Source organism: Podarcis vaucheri (genome assembly GCF_965113315.1).
Source record: "Podarcis vaucheri genome assembly, chromosome: 13".
Classification (NCBI taxonomy): domain Eukaryota; kingdom Metazoa; phylum Chordata; class Lepidosauria; order Squamata; family Lacertidae; genus Podarcis; species Podarcis vaucheri.
In genome coordinates this window covers 2,713,628-2,732,618 of record NC_138751.1, presented here as the reverse complement: position 1 = coordinate 2,732,618, position 18,991 = coordinate 2,713,628, and the positions used below count along the sequence as shown (strand labels likewise).

Sequence of the window (18,991 nt, the reverse complement as noted above, 5' to 3'; positions counted from 1 at the left end):
GCTTCCCTGCTGTCCCGGAGATTTCCCTATGGACTTTTGTCTTGCGAAGGGCCGGCCAAACGCGCCCCCCCCCAATGTTGCGCCCGGTGCGGCCGGCACCCCTGGCACCCCCCACGCTACGCCACTGGTTCTGTGATGCTTCCCACATTATTGATTGGGGGTGGCTATGTAGCGCCACCAAAGGCCCTCCCCTCATTTGTGGTATGTAAAACGTTACGGGATTTCAGCAGGAAGGACAGGATATTGAAAGGATTGGGAACGAAAGAGTGTGTCTATCCCAAAACATTTACAGGCACAAAGAATATCGAAGGCAGGGCAGAAATATAATCATGGGCGCAAATCATTGCCAATTCTCAATGAAAAGGGCATTTCTGAAGGGGCTCGTAGTCTTAGAATCACAGACCTGCAAGGAGACCCAGGGGTCATCTAGTCAAACCCCCCTTCTTGTCAAGAAAGAAGCCGATTTATCAAAATGCCTGCTGTTATAACCGTTGAGACAATCTCCATGGATGCGAGTCCCTTCGCTCTCCTCTCCAAAGCGTTAAAAGTTGCTGCTTCCGCTATTTCTGTAAAGCGAAGGTGACGATTTGACGGCTCCAGGTTCGACTCCTTGCAAGGAGAGGGATAAAGGGCTTCGGCGCCACAAAGGATATACACCTATGTAAAGTTTTTGTTCTAAGGGACTTTATGAGAGTTTATATTTGATACTAAGTTAAACATGTACAGTTTTCCTGTATATTTATCTTGTTGACTTCAGAGAGCAGCTGGTTTGTATACTGGGTTTGGGAAAGGAAGATTTCCTGGTGGACCGGAATTTTTTTTTTTTTAAAGTAGTTCTGTTTTATCTTTATTAAAGGTTGTCGTGCTTCCCAGAATATCCAGAGTTTCAATTTCTAAACCAGAGCATTCAGGCTTGCAAGGGCGTCTTGAATAACCTTCCCACCGCATAGTCTCTCAGTTATGTGTGAGAATCAGCTGTGGATCTGCAATGGCAAGGGAAAGGCACTCTGCATATGCCCAGTGGCACACCTTTCTCTGTCACCATTGACTTCAAATTTTCCAGAGACGGGCCTGGACAGTAGAAGCAAATTATTAAGCACCTAGAGGTCATCCAGTCCAACCCCACCCTGCTCAGGGCAGAAAAATCCAGCGCTTAACCACTACGCCAAAAGAGACTTCAAGAAGTCTGCTTGAAGACTTCTATACCAGAGGAGACCACCACCCTTTACAGCCATTTTAACCCATTGTCCCGGCAGCTCTTACCATCAAAACCTCTCTCCTAACGTCCACCTAAAACCTACCCTCTTGTGACTGAAACCCTTGTCCTCTTCTCTCTGTTGACGTTTTGATGGAAGAGAAGCTCTCAATGGCTACTAGCCGCAATGGCTACATTCCACCTCCACAATTGGGAGGCAGTAATGTTTCTGACGGATGTGGGTGGCACTGTGGGTTAAACCACCGAGCCTAGGACTTGCCAATCAGAAGGTTGGCGGTTCGAATCCCCGTGACGGAGTGAGCTCCCATTGCTCGGTCCCTGCTCCTGCCAACCTAGCAGTTCGAAAGCACGTCAAAGTGCAAGTAGATCAATAGGTACCACTCTGGCGGGAAGGTAAATGGTGTTTCCGTGCTCTGCTCTGGTTCACCAGAAACGGCTTGGTCATGCTGGCCACATGACCCGGAAGCTGTACGCCGGCTCCCTCGGCCAGTAAAGCGAGATGAGCGCGCAACCCCAGAGTCGGTCACGACTGGACCTAATGGTCAGGGGTCCCTTTAGCTTTACATTTCTGAGTGCCAGCTGCTGGAAACCACAGGACGGGAGAGCGGCTCTCATGCTCGGATCCTGCAAGTGGATTTCTCATTGGGGCAATTGTTTGGCCCCGTGAGAACAGGACTCTGGACTAGGTGGGGCATTGGCATAATCCAGAAGGGATTTGAAGACTGGTTTCGTACCCACTTCCCCCATCATTCTTTTCCTCTCCAGGTTAAACATTCCCAGTTCGTAATTGAATTGTAGAAGGGGCCACGGGGGTCATCAATAATAATAATAATTTATTATTTGTACCCCGCCCATCTGGCTGGGCTTCCCCAGCCACTCTGGGCGGCTTCCAACAAATATTAAAATACATTATAATGGCACACATTAAAAACTTCCCTGAATGGGGCTGCCTTCACATGTCTTCTAAATGTTAGGTAGTTTATCTCTTTGACATCTGATGGGAGGGCATTCCACAGGGCGGGCGCCACTACCGAGAAGGCCCTCTGCCTGGTTCCCTGTAGCTTTGCTTCTCACAGCGAGGGAACTGCCAGAAGGCCCTTGGCGCTGGACCTCAGCGTCCGGGCTAAACGATGGGGGTGGAGATGCTCCTTCAAGGATACTGGGTCTTTGAGGCCGTTTAGGGCTTTCAAGGTCAACACCAACGCTTTGAATTGTGCTCGGAAACGTCCTGGGAGCCAATCCAGTTCAACTCCCTGCAATGCAGGGCTCGAACTCACAGCCCTGAGATTAAGAGTCTCATGCTCCACCGACTTTTCCCACAAGGCTAGCTTTCCTTGCCACGGACTACCTCAGTTGCCCCTCTCCCAAATCCTTTTCCAGTGGGTCGACGTCCTCCTTACACTGCAGCCCCCAGAACCGGACGCACAACTCGCAGGCAAGGTCCGACTGGTCCCGAACCAAGCGGAACAGTGACTTCCTGTCACTTGGAAGCAATCGAGAAGCTACGTGCCCATGCTCTTGTTGCCATCCCAGATTGCCAGCCTTGACCTTCCCGCGGAGCCAGCGAGGTCACTGACTGCACACAGACACACACGGCTTGCAAAGTGGAGGTGGCTGAAAGGGGCTGGCTCCTTCCCCAGTCCCCAATTCACGTGGCTCCCCCGCTGCCAAGCAAAACAGAAAACAGAACTCGCCTCCGGAGTTGCCAGGCTGCTCTTTTGGGCTCTGTCATCTGCAAGAGTCAGGACTTTGCAAACTGTTGGGAGGGCCGCCCGAGAATTTGGACAAAATCATGGAGGAGGGGGCTGACTACGGCTCCAGTGGAGAATATGTTCTGCCTCCAGAGCCCTCTCCTCCTCCATGAGCTTGTTCAATCCTCTTTTAAAATTCGGTGGCCATCGCTGCGCCCTCTTGGCACACAGTTTCATAGTTTAACTCTGCCCTATACGGCCTAGGAAGGACACGGGTGGCACTGTGGGTTAAACCACAGAGCCTAGGACTTGCCGATCAGAAGGTCGGCAGTTCAAATCCCCGCGACGGGGTGAGCTCCTGTTGCTCGGTCCCTGCTCCTGCCCACCTAGCAGTTCAAAAGCACGTCAAAGTGCAAGTAGATAAATAGGTACCGCTCCAGTGGGAAGGTAAACGGCGTTTCCGTGCGCTGCTCTGGTTCGCGAGAAGCGGCTTAGTCCTGCTGGCCACATGACCCGGAAGCTGTACGCTGGCTCCCTCGGCCAGTAAAGCGAGATGAGCGCCGCAACCCCAGAGTCGGTCACGACTAGACCTAATGGTCAGGGGTCCATTTACCTTTATACGGCCTAGGACCCCTGTACCTACGGGACCGCCTCTCCTGATATGTCCCACAGAGGACCTTACGGTCTTCAAACAAAAACATCTTGGAGGTCCCAGGCCACAGAGAGGTTAGGCTGGCCTCAACCAGAGCTAGAGCTTTTTCGGCTGTGGCTCCGATATGGTGGAACGCTCTGTCACAAGAGACTAGGGCCCTGCGGGATTTGACATCTTTCTGCAGGGCCTGCAAGACAGAGCTGTTCCACCAAGCCTTTGGCAAGGGCACAGCCTGACTCCCTCCTTTGGTAATCCTCACAGAACCGTAGCCCAATTGGCTGCCATTAATCTGATTTGAATTAATTTGATTTTAGAATGTGTATCATATTATTGTTGTTAGCCGCTCTGAGCCCGGCTTCGGCTAGGGAGGGCGGGATATAAATAATAATAATGACAAGGACTTGATTTTTCTCTTTCCTGAATCTTCCCACATGCAGCTTCATGTTCAGAATCCAGTTCGAGAACGAATTGCGGGTACGGTCTAAAATAAAGTGTTATCGGTGTATGTCTGGGTTTCACATCTTCAAGAAGCTGCAGAAGGAATCAGGTCAAAATAAAAAAATTCCTTCCAGTAGCACCTTAAAGACCAACTAAGTTAGTTCTTGGTATGAGCTGTCGTGTGCATGCACACTTCTTCAGATACACAGGAATCAGGTGTTTGGCTAGAGCTGAGTTCCCCAACCTGGTGCTCTCTGGATCTCGCTGGGGATGACAAGAGCTGGGAGCCCCACAGCCTCGCAGGGGTGCCAGCCCTGTCTCATCAGCAGCTTGCGTCCGGGGTTAACGCAGGCGCCCTGACTCTTGTTGAGCAGCGTGAGAATGCCAGCATGGTGGTGGTGGAAAAAGAGTTATTTCCGACCTGGTCCTGATAAGCCGTCTCCCAACACACAGCTGCGACGACAGGACAGCAGAGACTCTCTCTGGGTGGAAGGGGGGAGGCTGGAGGGCTCCAAAGATAGATCTCTTGCCCCCTGTGCCCCCACCCCCCAAATCAAGAAAAGAACAGCAGCGACTGAGAGAATCCCCATTTTGCAAAATTCATTGCCCTTTGGACAACTCAGGAACATCCAGGCTAGCAGACAAGAAAGAGGCGTCATGATAACCAAACACAGCTTCACCATCGCTTGACATCAGGGGGGATAAATAGGATATTCTCTCCCCCTGTCCATTTTCTGCAGCTATTTAGAGCTGGAAGGGGCAATTCTGATCACTGAAGCAGAGATGGTGAGACTCCCCTACGAAGGAGGGTTGGGTTTTTTTAATAATAATAATAATAATAATAATAATAATAATAATAATAATTATTATTATTATTAATTTATACCCTGCCCATCTGGCTGGGTCTCCCCAGCCACTCTGGGCAGCTTCCACCCAAATATCAAAAACAATACAGTGTCAGACATTAAGAACTTCCCTAAACAGGTGTTTTTTAAAAGTAAAATACAGTGGTACCTCTGGTTACGTACTTAATTCGTTCCGGAGGTCCGTTCTTAACCTGAAACTGTTCTCATCCTAGAGCCAAGTTCTTAACCCGAGGTACTATTTCTGGGTTAGTGGAGTCTGCAACCTGAAGCATATGTAACCCGAGGTACCACTGTAGGTTTTTTTGCCTTGACATCTGCTGGGAGGGCGTTCCACAGGGCAGGCGCCACCACCGAGAAGGCCCTCTGCCTGGTTCCCTGTAACCTTGCTTCTCACAGGGAGGGAACCGCCAGAAGGCTCTCAGAGCTGGACCTCAGTGTCTGGGTTGGACAGTGGGGGTGGAGACGCTCCGTCAGGTCTACTGGGCCTATGAGGCCGTTTGTGTGAGTGCCTGGAGGTGGTTGGCAGCTAACAGATTGAGGTTGAATCCTGACAAGACAGAAGTACTGTTTTTGGGGGACAGGAGGTGGGCAGGTGTGGAGGACTCCCTGGTCCTGAATGGGGTAACTGTGTCCCTGAAGGACCAAGTGTGCAGCCTGGGAGCTCCATCTGGTACGCAGGATGAGACCCTCCCTGCCCGCAGGCTGTCTGGCCAGAGTGGTGCATGCTCTGGTTATCTCCCGCTTGGACTACTGCCATGCGCTCTACGTGGGGCTACCTTTGAAGGTGACCCAGAAACTACAACTAATCCAGAGGGCCTTCTGGCAGTTCCCTCCCTGCGAGAAGTGAGTTTACAGGGAAGCAGGCAGAGGGCCTTCTCGGTGGTGGCTCCCGCCCTGTGGAACGCCCTCCCACCAGATGTCAAAGAGAACAAGAACTACCAGACGTTTAGAAGACATCTGAAGGCAGCCCTGTTCAGGGAAAATTTGAATGTTTGATGTATTACAGTATTTTAATATTTTTTGGGAAGCCGCCCGGAGTGGCTGGGGAAGCCCAGCCAGATGGGCGGGGTATAAATAATAAATTATTATTATTATTATTATTATTATTATTATTATTATTATTAGGGCTTTAAAGGTCAGCACCAACACTTTGAATTGTGCTTGGAAACGTACTGGGAGCCATAATAGGAATAGGAGAGTGAGGGGGAACAATGATAAAAGACAGTGGATGGAACGTTTTTCTACCTCTTGTGGACGTCCAGTGGAACTGGGTGTCAGAAGATAAAGGGCACAGACATGATGGGTGACACCTGGCTTGAGAGCAGTACATGTGAAAAGGATCTAGGAGTCTTGGTTGACCACAAACTTGACATGAGCCAACAGTGTGACGCGGCAGCTAAAAAAGCCAATGCAATTCTGGGCTGCATCAATAGGAGTATAGCATCTAGATGAAGGGAAGTAATAGTGCCACTGTATTCTGCTCTGGTCAGACCTCACCTGGAGTACTGTGTCCAGTTCTGGGCACCACAGTTCAAGAAGGACACTGACAAACTGGAACGTGTCCAGAGGAGGGCAACCAAAATGGTCCAAGGCCTGGAAACGATGCCTTATGAGGAACGGCTAAGGGAGCTGGGCATGTTTAGCCTGGAGAAGAGGAGGTTAAGGGGTGATATGATAGCCATGTTCAAAGATATAAAAGGATGTCACATAGAGGAGGGAGAAAGGTTGTTTTCTGCTGCTCCAGAGAAGCGGACACGGAGCAATGGATCCAAACTACAAGAAAGAAGATTCCACCTAAACATGAGGAAGAACTTCCTGACAGTAAGAGCTGTTTGACAGTGGAATTTGCTGCCTGGGAGTGTGGTGGAGTCTCCTACTTTGGAGGTCTTTAAGCAGAGGCTTGACAACCATATGTCAGGAGTGCTCTGATGGTGTTTCCTGCTTGGCAGGGGGTTGGACTCGATGGCCCTTGTGGTCTCTTCCAACTCTAGGATTCTATGATTCTATGATTCAGACAGCGCCAGGCAGCCCTGCTGCCCTCCCTGAGCCCCACGCTGTGGTCCAAAGCTCCTGGAAGGCACCGGGTTGGGGAACCAAACAAGGGGGCGTTGCAATGAGACCTCCATGGGGCTCTGCAAAACCTAACACACACAAAATCAGCGATGTCCCCATCTCTTTAAAGCTGAACCTTTTCGCAGCTGTAGCCTCAAGCGCAGGTCAATATGGGTGGCAAGGATCCAAGCTGCTTGCTAAAGACAACAAACCCTCGTTTTTGGCCCGTGGGTTGTGCTGTGTTGATCTTCCTGGAGGCCTGCTGGACGCAAACAATGAGGAGGACTCCATCCCAGAAGCCCTTCCTGTCACGGCCGCCTCACCAAGAGATCGGCACAGGCTGTTTACCGGGACCTCCCTGGAGCGGTGCCAGCTGCCATTGTTGTCTGTGAGGTTACGTAACAACCTCTGGGCTCAAGTCGAGGGAGGCGAGGCTGATTTGCATGGAGATCTGACGTCACGCCACCTTTAAGAGGTCTCCCTGCACAGAGAGAGAGAGAATATCTCCAGAGCAGAATGGAGCTGAAACAGCGCTAATAATAATAATAATAATAATAATAATAATAATAATTTGGCTGGGTTTCCCCAGCCACTCTGGGCGGCTTCCAACCGAATACAGTGGTGCCCCGCAAGACGAATGCCTCGTCTTGCGGGGCACCACTGTACTAAATACAATACAGCATCAGACATTAAAAACTTCCACAAGCAGGGCCACCTTCAGTTGTCTTTTAAAAGCAAAATACAGTGGTACCTCGGGTTACAGACGCTTCAGGTTACAGACTCCGCTAACCCAGAAATAGTACCTTGGGTTAAGAACTTTGCTTCAGGATGAGAACAGAAATCGTGCTCCCGCGGCGCGGCAGCAACAGGAGGCCCCATTAGCTAAAGTGGTGTCTCAGGTTAAGAACAGTTTCAGGTTAAGAGCGGACCTCCGGAACGAATGAAGTACTTAACCCGAGGTACCACTGTAGTTGTTTATTGCCTTGACATCTGGTGGGAGGGCGTTCCACAGGGCAGGCGCCACCACCGAGAAGACCCTCTGCCTGGTTCCCTGTAACCTCACTTCTCGCAGGGAGGGAACCGCCAGAAGGCCCTCGGAGCTGGACCTCAGTGTCAGGGCAGAACGATGGGGGTGGAGACGCTCCTTCAGGTATACAGGATCAAGGCTGTTTAGGGCTTTCAAGGAAACGTAGTGGGAGCCAATGCAGATCTCTCAGGAACGGTGTTATGTGGTCTCAGTGGCTGCTCCCAGTCACCAGTCCAGCTGCCGCATTCTGGATTAGTTGCAGTTTCCGGGTCCCCTTCAAAGGTAGCCCCACGTAGAGCGCATTGCAGTAGTCCAAGCGATACATAACCAGAGCATGCGCCACTCTGGCCAGACAGTCTGTGGGCAGGGAGGGTCTCATCCTGCGTACCAGATGGAGCTGCCCTGGACACAGAATTGACCTGCGCCTCCATAGACAGGCAAAATGCAAAATGCCAAAGCCGCTACAGAATCTTTTACAAAACCGTAACCACAAGTCAGAGGGAGGATGAAAAGCCCCGGCTGGTCAGTCGGGTTCATGAGAGCAGAGGTATGGGAATACACCTTCCATATCAGCCCCTTCACGATGGGTGTAGTGGATGGAAAGGCACCTTATGGAGGAAAGATTGCACCATTTGGGACCTTTTAGTTTAGAGAGTCCCATGGAGTGCAAGAAGATCCAACCTCTCCATTCTGAAGGAAATCAGCCCTGAGTCTGCGCGGCCACCCTGCTCGGGACAAGAGGGCGAGGGCACAGCCGGATTTACATATAAGCTAAACGAGCTATGCAATGACAAACCTAGACAGCATCTTAAAAAGCAGAGACATCACCTTGCCAACAAAGGTCTGTATAGTTAAAGCTCTGGTTTTCCCAGTAGTGATGTATGGAAGTGAGAGCTGGACCATCAAGAAGGCTGATCACCGAAGAATGGATGCTTTTGAATTCTGGTGCTGGAGGAGACTCTGGAGAGTCCCATGGACTGCAAGAAGATCAGACCTCTCCATTCTGAAGGAAATCAGCCCTGAGTGCTCACTGGAAGGACAGATCCTGAAGCTGAGGCTCCAAGACTTTGGCCACCTCAGGAGAAGAGAAGACTCCCTGGAAAAGACCCTGATGTTGGGAAAGATGGAGGGCAGAAGGAGAAGAGGATGACGGAGGACAAGATGGTGGGACAGTGTTCTCGAAGCGACCAGCATGAGTCCGACCAAACTGCGGGAGGCAGTGGAAGACAGGAGGGCCTGGCGTGCTCTGGTCCAGGGGGTCACGAAGAGGTGGACACCACTAAACAACAAGTAGTTTAGAGAGGAGGTGAGCAGTAGGCGACACGATGGAAATTTATAACATCGTGCTTGGCATGGAGAAATTGGACAGAGAAAAGTCTTCCTCCCCTTGTCACAGTGCAACTTGTGGAAGTCCAATGAAGTTGAATGTCGGGAGATTCAGCACAATTCAAAGCGTTGGTGCTGAGCTTGAAAGCCCTAAACGGCCTCAAAGGTCCAGTATGCCTGAAGGAGCGTCTCCACGCCCATCGTCCAGCCCGGACACTGAGGTCCAGCTCCGAGGGCCTTCTGGCGGTTCCCTCCCTGCGAGAAGCAAAGCTACAGGGAACCAGGCAGAGGGCCTTCTCGGTGGTGGCGCCCGCCCTGCGGAACGCCCTCCCAGCAGATGTCAAAGAGATAAACTACCTGACTTTTAGAAGACATCTGAAAGCAGCCCTGTTCAGGGAAGTTTTTAATGGGTGACATTTTAATGTATTTTTCATCTTTGTTGGAAGCCGCCCAGAGTGGCTGGGGAAACCCAGCCAGATGGGCGGGGTACAAATAATAAATTATTATTATTATTATTATTATTATTATTATTATTATTATGGATGGGAAGTCCTTCTTCCCGCAGCATGTAGTTAAAGCTACAGAACTCCTTTCTGTAGGAGTCAGTGATGGCCACCGATTTGTACCGATTTGTCTATCAGCATAGGGCTGCCGTATTTCAAACAGTGAAAATCTGGACAGAAAGGGTTTGGGTTTTTTTAGTTTTGCCCAAAGCTCTTTTGGGCAACATCACACACAAAAATGCCGTTTTTGAGCTATTTTAAGGGGAAATCAGCAAAATCGGCACTGCTGTCATAGGCTGCCATATCGTCCGGATTTCCCCAGACATTTGGCTAATTTCCACCCAGATGCTTCTGCTGAAAACAGTATTCCAGATATGTCCAGGAAATTCCAGGCATATGGCAACCCTATTATCAGCAGCTACTAGCCACAATGGCTATACTCTGATGCTTCTGAATGCTGTTTGCTGGACTGGGAATCACAGGAGGGGAGAATGTTGCTCTTGTGTTCGAATCCTACCGGCTGGTTTCCCACAGGTTGGCTACTGTGAGAACATCGTGCTGGACCAGATGTTGCCGTTTTTCAATCTTGCTGATTTTGGGGGGGTTTGTCTGTTCTTATAAGCATTTTACGCAAAACACTCAAGCGATCTTTCTGCTTCGATTGAGGCCTCTTCGTTTTGCTAAATAATGCAATCTTACCTTGCCCAGTGCCCCTTGAAAAAGTGAGAAAAGGCTCTCTTCTCTCCCTCCTGGTAAAACAAGGGTTTATTCCCCAAATCCAAGCAAAAAATACACTCCAAAACGCCACAAGACACACATACACACTGAAACGTTTGGAAGCAACACCCTGCAGACGTCACAGCATTAAGGAAGTCAGCCTGCAATGCCAGGCCTCTAAGGATCTTTCTTGCGAACAAGTGAAAATGCAAGTCCCACTTTGGTAACAATTTGGTTTTCAGGCCAGGTGGAAAACCGTCTGTGTCCACTGCAGGTCCCTCTTCTCCTGTAGGGTGGTTCCGATTCCCACAGAGAGAAGTCCACACTCGGCCAAGGCCAGCAACAGCGTCCTGCAAAATGGTGTTCCAATTTAGCCAGAAAAGGGGGAGAAACGAGCCTCTAATTCAGCGCTGGCGTTTTGTCACGCGAGATGGGAGAATTGTGCATTCCGTGTACAGAGAAACTTCAAACCTCGTGCCCAGTCCAGCCAGCAAAGACAAAACCAGTTTGGGAAGGCGGAGATCCCCCACTCGCCCAGTCACTCCTACACAACACAGGATCCCGGGATTCGAGCGAGTCGTTTCGTGGAAGCGAAGACGCTCCTCCTCACCCGGGGACACCGAGGTTTCCAACGGCGGCTACTCCGGGGCGACGCGACAGACCCGGATGTGGATGGCAGAGTTGTTCCGGGTCCTGGCCAGCGGCTCGTCGCTGTCCCCTTCCGGCTCGGCCACGTCGGCCAGCTCCACGGTGGACGTGTTGGCAGCCAGGCACAGGGACCCGCTGCCGGTGGCCTCTAACTGCAGGGCAATGTTGATGGCGCGGTTGATGGCCAGCCCCAGTCCGTGGATGCAGATTTCAGGACAGCCGCTGCCGGGCGCAAGCAGCTTCTGGCAGCGGCTTAGCTGCGCTTTGAAATCCGTCTTCATGTTGATGTAGATGTCGCTGCGTCGGCGAGGGAGGCGGCGCGGCAAGCGCCGGCGCAGGGCGTACTCCGTCTGCGTGGGGGGGCCCGGCTCAGACATGCGGTCCTGGGGAAGAGAGAGGCGATGGGTGGGAGGTATAGTGGTTAGGATATAATATACAACCGAGTGACTGGGTGAAATTATGGAAAGAAGGTTTAAAGTTTACTGCATGTAATGCATTAAAAGAAAATGTGATGGAAATGATGTATAGATGGTATATCACTCCTGTTAAGTTAGCGAAAATGTATAAAACTAGCAATAAATGTTGGAAATGTAAAGAAAAAGTGGGAACATTCTATCATATGTGGTGGGAATGTAAAAAGGTGAAATATTTTTGGGAGATGATATGTAACGAGTTGAAAAAAATGTTGAAACATACATTTACAAAGAAACCAGAAGCATTTCTATTGGGAATGGTGGGAAGTGATATAAATAGAAAAGAATGTAAGCTTTTTTTATATGCAGTAACAGCAGCCAGAATACTATTAGCCCTGAAATGGAAGCAAGAAGAATTGCCAACAATTGAAGGATGGAGGATGAAGTTGATGGACTATGCAGAATTAGACAAATTAGCAGGAAGGATACGAAACCAGCGGGACCAGAAATTTACCGAAGACTGGAGTAAATTTACGAACTATATGAAAAGAATTTGTGATGATCAGACGACCTTTTCAGGTTTGCAAGAAGTTCTGTGAGGAGTATTGTTGGAAATATTGTAAAAACGGAGAAGGGGTGATGATAAGTTAAGAGAGGTAAAGACAATATAAAATTAATTAATGCATAAAAAGAGGTTAAGATGGAAGGTCATTGGAGGTGCTGATGGAAGTCCAAAAAAAGTGTATTTGTAATAATTTGTGTGGTACGTTTTATAATTTGTATGTTAAAATTAATAAAAATGTATTTTTTTTAAAAAAAGGAGGTATAGTGGTTAGCGTTGGACTAGGACGGGGGTCTCAAACTTTTTTTTTCTGAGCCACACTTTCAGAATAAAAATCGCAGAGGTGTTTTTTAAATGGATAAGGAATATATGGAGAAATAAACAAGTCCCATCTGTGCTTGATTTATCACACAGAACACAACTGCTTTATAATATTATTGTGGAACATCCAGAAAGTATAAGACAATGCAGCTATACAAGAACAAAATACATGTGGAATGATAATTTTTTAAACCAGCAACTGTAGAAATAATTTTTTATTTGATTATATTACTAATGGACGTAGTTGGGGTTGGTTTTTTTTTTGGGGGGGGGGAACTGTATTTGATTGCTTGTGTTTGATTATATATTGTTCTTATATTCAACTAATAAAGTATTTTTTTTAAAAAAAGAACAAAATATAATTATACACGAGCTTCTTACATATGTATGCATGCAAACTCGATGAGAGGTATGAGCTTGCTTTTGCCAGGTAATCTCATTTATATTGGGTCTAATTTGAGACAAGCAAATTCTCATCTCCTCATCAACACTAAGAAGCCTTGCTATCATTTTGAAAACTTATCTACCCATTATGCAAATAATAATAATAATAATTTTATTATTTATTTATACCCTGTCCATCTGGCTGGGTTTCCCCAGCCACTCTGGGAGGCTTACAGCACTTATAAAAAGCCACGCGCAAAACCCTTTGAGAACCACTGGACCTGGGAGGGACCCGTGTTCGAATCCAGCGTTCGAAAGATCACTGGGTGTGACGTTTGTGGCCAGTCCTGCCTCCTCTCCGCCTACCCTGCCTCAAAGGGTCAAAGGGATGTTGCAGAGATTAATGGAGGAGGTGGAGACCCACGTACACACCACCCCAAACTCCCTGGAGAGAGAAAAAGGGGAGGGAATAAGCACACAATAAAGATATGCATGCAAGTAGTAGACTGCGTGTACATGAAATGACTGGCAGAATCCGAGACCAGGGGAAAGAGACGGCGGAAGAAGATTGGAAGAAATTTAAAATTTATCTTAAGAAATACTGTAAAATTAATGAGGGCTAAAATGTTGAAGTTACAGAAAATAGGGGATTACAGCTGTGGAAGATTAAGTAAAAGAAAAGAACAAGGGAAAATTAGATAAAATTAAGGGGGAGGATTTGCTGAAATAAATTTGGGAATTGGGATGCAGAAAGGGGAGGTACGGGGAAGTCGGCGAAGTAAGGTTTAAGAAAAAAGGATTCGAAATTATACATGTTTGTTTATGTCTTTGTATGTTTGTATTGTGTATTGTTTGTGTTTATATAAATTGTGAAAAACCAATAAAAAAATTTATATAAAAAAAAGACTGCGTGTACAAGACTGAACACAAGTCTCGAAGCAGAAATAAACTTCCCCTTAACCACACTTTCCTATTATTTTCCCCTGACATTATTTATTACCACAATTAATAATAATAATAATAAATTTTTATTTATATCCCGCCCTCCCTAGCCGAAGCCGGGCTCAGAGCAGCTAACAACGGTAAAAATAACACAGTTTACACAAAATCGCAATCAATTAATTGAAATACATTCTAAAATCAAATTAATGGCAACCATTTACTCAGAAGTAAGCCTCGCTGTGTCTAAGGGAGCTTTCAGCATAAGGCTGTTAAATGGGGATAAAATGGGGAGGGGGGGGGCAGGAGAATCAGGCATGCCGTCTTGAGTTCTTTGAAGGGAAAAGCTGGGTTATAAACCTAATAATAAATAAAAACAATCAAATATAAAAGGTTTGGGCGGGCACCTTAGTCAGCAGCAGGGTGAAGGGGCCTGCCTAAAAAAAACCAGTGGCAGGGAGTTCCGAAGGACACCGGTTCCTTGCAAGCACGCTAATGAGCAATGCATGTTGAAAATGTGATGAGGTCCCTTGCTGCACCCCCAGTTATTCCTTCTGCACCCGCACCCAGAAACCTCCCCTGCCCCACATCTCTGCGCGCACCCCTCTTTTTGCACCCCACCCTGCGCCCCCTTCTTTCCTTGCTTCCTTCCCTCCCTCCCTTCCTCCTTGCACCCTTTCCCCACCTTTGCAAGCGGGTCTCCCCAACAAGGCAGCTGCAGGAGGGAACAGAGCAAGCGCGGGAACGCGCTCAAGCACGCGCACGCTCTCGCTTTCTCCGCGCGCTTCCGGTTTCCGCTTGGAACGCTCGCGTGGAACGTTCATACAGCAATGGAACGTCCCGGGGACGCGCCTGGGAAAAGATTCGCACTTAGACTTTCGGATAGATAGATACGCGGGGCGCGCGACTCGCGGGGGGGGGGGAAATCCAACCCCAAACTAAGATTTTTTTTTTTTGCCCTTTGCAAAGATCCGTCGCTGCGCTCGGGGAACAAAAGGAGTTCATGCAAAAAGAAGAGAGGCCTTGCCTTATTTTATGGCGCATTTCCCAACATATATATATATATATTTATCAGGAGTGCCTGGCGTGCTCTGGTCCAGGGGGTCACGAAGAGTCGGACAACACTAAACGACTAAATAACAACAAATATATATAAATATATATAAATTAATTTTTATATATTTATTTATATATAATTTAGATATATTTCTATATAAATTATAAATATATAAATATGTTGTTGTTTAGTTCAGTCGTGTCCACCTACATTTTACATTTAAGGGCCATGGGAGCTAGAGTTTCCACCAGGTGGGCATCGTCAGATCCTATCTCCTGCCAAACCCACAAACCTACCCCAAAGGAGGTTAGAAGGATTAGAATTGAACCTAGCCAGCAAAAAGGCCTTCTTTCTTGCGCGTTAAACAAAGATTGTAAATTGTTGTCGTTTAGTCGTGTCCGCCTCTTCGTGACCCCCTGGACCAGAGCACGCCAGGCCCTCCTGTCTTCCACTGCCTCCCGCAGTTTGGTCAGACTCATGCTGGCGGCTTCGAGAACACTGTCCCATCATCTCGTCCTCCATCGTCCCCTTCTCCTTCTGCCCTCCATCTTTCCCAACATCAGGGTCTTTTCCAGGGAGTCTTCTCTTCTCATGAGGTGGCCAAAGTCTTGGAGCCTCAGCTTCAGGATCTGTCCTTCCAGTGAGCACTCAGGCCTGATTTCCTTCTGAATGGAGAGGTTTGATCTTCTTGTGTAGCACCCTGCTTGTGGTTAACGCTTAGCTGGAATGAAATATTCAACGCAGCAATAGAGAAATTAAAATAATAATTTATTTGTCAGACAATTAAATGAGAGGCACAGTGGTATATGGTTACCAAGCTCTGGCCTGGCCTCCTGCCATTATGGCCAGCACTTATATTCCCTTAATCCAGCCCCCTTTGCTCCTCCTGTGGCTACCTCTGTCCAATCAGCCTGGTTGAATTTCCTATTGGCTGATTGCTAGAACCAATCCTAGAAGATACACCCATATCCTCCTGTCCTTATATGGAACACAAAGAGCTATATATTGTTACATCTATAAATGACAAATAAGTAGTAATATATCTTACATGTGTCTCAACAAGGCATCTTAATTACCAGCTCACCTCTTGCCCTCCTTGCCCTATTGCCTTCTAAAACAAATGGTTAATCTTAAATTTTTATCTTAAACATATGTCAAGGATCTTGAGTTTCACATCAACATTGAAAGATCTCCTTCATTTGAAGGTTTCTAAACAAATGTCTGACAACTAATATATCAGAACTGCTCGGATGGCGTCTTCCTGTCTGGCAGGGCTAGGCTGGTGGCTGACTTAATTTAACTCTTACAACTATATGAAATCTAGCATTTCTTAAATCCTTTGCATAATTACATTTAAGACAATATATTTAATACATAACATAGGTAGCCTTTTAAAAGGAATAAGGCCTTTTGTAAAGTAGAAAAGGAACTCAGTAAAAAGGAACACAGTAAAAAACCGCTTTAAAAGAAGCCTCTTCCCCTGTTTACATTCCCCCCCCTTCTCCAGCCAGCTGCTTTTCCCATTAGCTCTTCCCAACATTTATTGCCCTTTAACTCTCTTCAGTTTAAGAAAGAAACAGCTTTAAAAAAAGACTTGCCAGCTAGATGCTTCTCCATTTGGTCTTTAACCTTGGAAAGAAGATCTGGCTCATTTTACTGGGAGGCACATTGGCATTATTTTACTATTTACTCATTCCTAATTATTTATTTCTGCCTTTTTTATCTTCTGTAACATATAGGGTCAGTGTCCTCACTCAGTCTGTAATTCCAGCTTTTACGACTTTGAGAATTGTTTTCTGCTATCAATCAAAGGGGCCCTTGTCTAGGAGGATAAACATTACCAAGGTTGTAAACTGCTGGTCTTCTGCCTGGCTTGAAACTTTTGAAAATTTAAGCTCTCTCTTTAATATACAAGTCCTGATCAAACATTAATAAAATGCAGGCTTATGCCTGATGCCTCACTTGCAGTCCATGGGACTCTCAAGAGTCTCCTCCAGCACCAGAATTCAAAAGCATCCATTCTTTGGCCATCAGCCTTCTTTATGGTCCAGCTCTCACTTCCATACATCACTACCGGGAAAACCAGAGCTTTCACTATACGGACCTTTGTTGGCAAGGTGATGTCTCTACTTTTTAAGAATGATCCATGAACGGGAAATGTTCATAACTTCTTATATAAACAACATGTCTGAAACCCCACAGAAAAAGTCCTGAAACCATTTTGTCCCTCCCAAATTGACCTCAAATATATGTCTGCAAGGTCAAAGAAAAATGGAAAATCCTCCCCATTGTCTTTTCGCTCACAAATCCTGTTTTTGTTTTGCAATGTATTTCTTAACAATAAAAAATTCAGTGTGGTGCTAGCAAATTTTTATTCTCAAACTATGCCCCAGAGGAAGACGTTTGAGAACCACCGACTTGGGCTGTCATCTCACCAGGAAGCTAGTCTGGGCAGTGGCGTAGCGTGGGGGGTGCCAGGGGTGCCGGCCGCACCGGGCGCAACATCTGGGGGGGGCGCGAGTCCAGAGGGAAGGGACAAGTTCCTTCCTCCGCCGGGCTCCCCGCCGCCACCGCCAGCCTTGCGCCCAGCGCGCGCGCCCCCCGCCGTCGCTGTGGCTGCACTCCGCTCACTGCTCGCAGGAGGAGCAGCCGCTGCAGGCAGAGACCTCTGCTTGAACGCTGAGAAACAACAAATGCAGCATGAAACTAAAGCAATTCTTCGAGTCTCTGGATCGTGCGGGAAACACTTACTGCTTGAATGAAAAATGTGTTTGGGCTCCTTTAATATCTTTGGAAAGCTGCATTTTAGTGCCCCCCCCCCTAATATCTTAATTTCGACGCATTCTGATCTCAGAAAGTCCCTTATTGGGGGTGAGCTTTGAAGCCTTCTTGAACTGGCCAGCAGAGGGCGATATGGAATTTCGTTGCTGGGTGGGGGCGGAGGGGTGGGGAGGGAAGAGTGAAAGGATCACAGGGAATTATTCCGGCTTGCTACTTTGCAGCAGATGGCTCTGAAAGCACTTTGCAGCAAGCACTTCACCTTCATTAAAACAAAAGGGGGCAAATTAAAAAAGAATCCGCAGAGGTGCATTTGGAGCCACCGGGAAAACAGTTCCACGTGCCATCGTGTTCCTCGTCTTTGTTGTCCTCAGTTGAGAGAAACCTCTCTTACTCTGGAGGAAGAGGAAGCAAACACGCATTTGGTGTAAAAGGCGACAAAATGTATGGGGAAAGCCTCAGCCTCCATCAAAGTCCATTTTTGCAACATCAGGAACTTCTACCCAGCAGTGGCGTAGCGTGGGGGGTGCAGGGGGGGCGGCCGCATCAGGCGCAACATCTGGGGGTTAGGGTTAGGGTGCGCAAATCCACGGGTTAGGGGGCGCAAATCCACGGGTTAGGGGGCGCAAATTACTTGCCTTGCCCCGGGTGCTGACAACCCACGCTACGCCACTGAGTCTGGCTGTTTGAATCCTCACATATTTTATAAGGGTTAGAAGGGTTTCGGCGCCCATCCTACTCCCATCCCCCCAAGTTATAACAATCCCAATAGGTGCAGAGGCCTTGCAAGCAGTTTGAGGGTGGGCTACCAAAGCCAGCCAAGAATTGTGGAGCCCTGTTCAATTTGTGGACCCCTGTCTTTTTGTAAACTGCTTTGAGATTTATTATTATTATTTACAATCAAGCAGTGGGTGCATTTTATGAAATAGATAAAAATACGTTAAAAGTGGCAACTCCATTTCAAATTAAAAGTGCAGATTAAAAACAACACAATCCAAAACAAATTACTGCTAATTCTTTCCTTGTTATGAATGCACACAAGAAGGAATGACTTTTTTAAAATAGTGCTTGCTGCTATGCTACACATCCATCACCTTTCTGCTTCAGAACTATTGTGCCACTCAGATATGCCAAATTAGGTATTTATGCATTTATGTCCCATCTTTCCTCCAAGGAACTGAAGTTCTCCCAACAAACCTATCAGGGAGGTTATTAAGGCTGAGATGCGACTGGCTCACAATTACCAGTGAGTTTCATGGCAGAGCAGGGATTTGAACCCGGGTCCCCCAGGACCTAGCCCCAAATTCTAATCATTTATGCACTCTGGCCAAAGCCGTCTTTCCCATAGGGCTTAGTGGTTCGTTGCGCCAGGGCGCCGGCCTCTCAGGGGTGCCCCAGCGA

The 18,991-nt window shown here is 47.7% G+C and overlaps 1 protein-coding gene across 1 annotated transcript; it reads right to left on the bottom strand.

The window, feature by feature from the left end:
• Nucleotides 1–10,509: 10,509 nt before the first annotated feature.
• Nucleotides 10,510–14,523, bottom strand: POP7 (POP7 homolog, ribonuclease P/MRP subunit). Its single transcript, XM_082197963.1, has 2 exons — nucleotides 14,441–14,523; nucleotides 10,510–11,519 (listed from the first exon to the last, which is right to left on the bottom strand). The coding sequence occupies exon 2, from the start codon at nucleotides 11,511–11,513 to the stop codon at nucleotides 11,127–11,129; it is 387 nt and encodes a 128-aa protein (XP_082054089.1). The 5' UTR covers nucleotides 11,514–11,519; nucleotides 14,441–14,523; the 3' UTR covers nucleotides 10,510–11,126.
• Between the last annotated feature and the right edge of the window lie 4,468 nt (nucleotides 14,524–18,991).

What these genes read in the sequence shown, in the direction of transcription:
- POP7 (XM_082197963.1), bottom strand. Translation starts at nt 11,513, where the DNA reads ATGTCTGAGCCGGGCCCCCCCACGCAGACGGAGTACGCCCTGCGCCGG.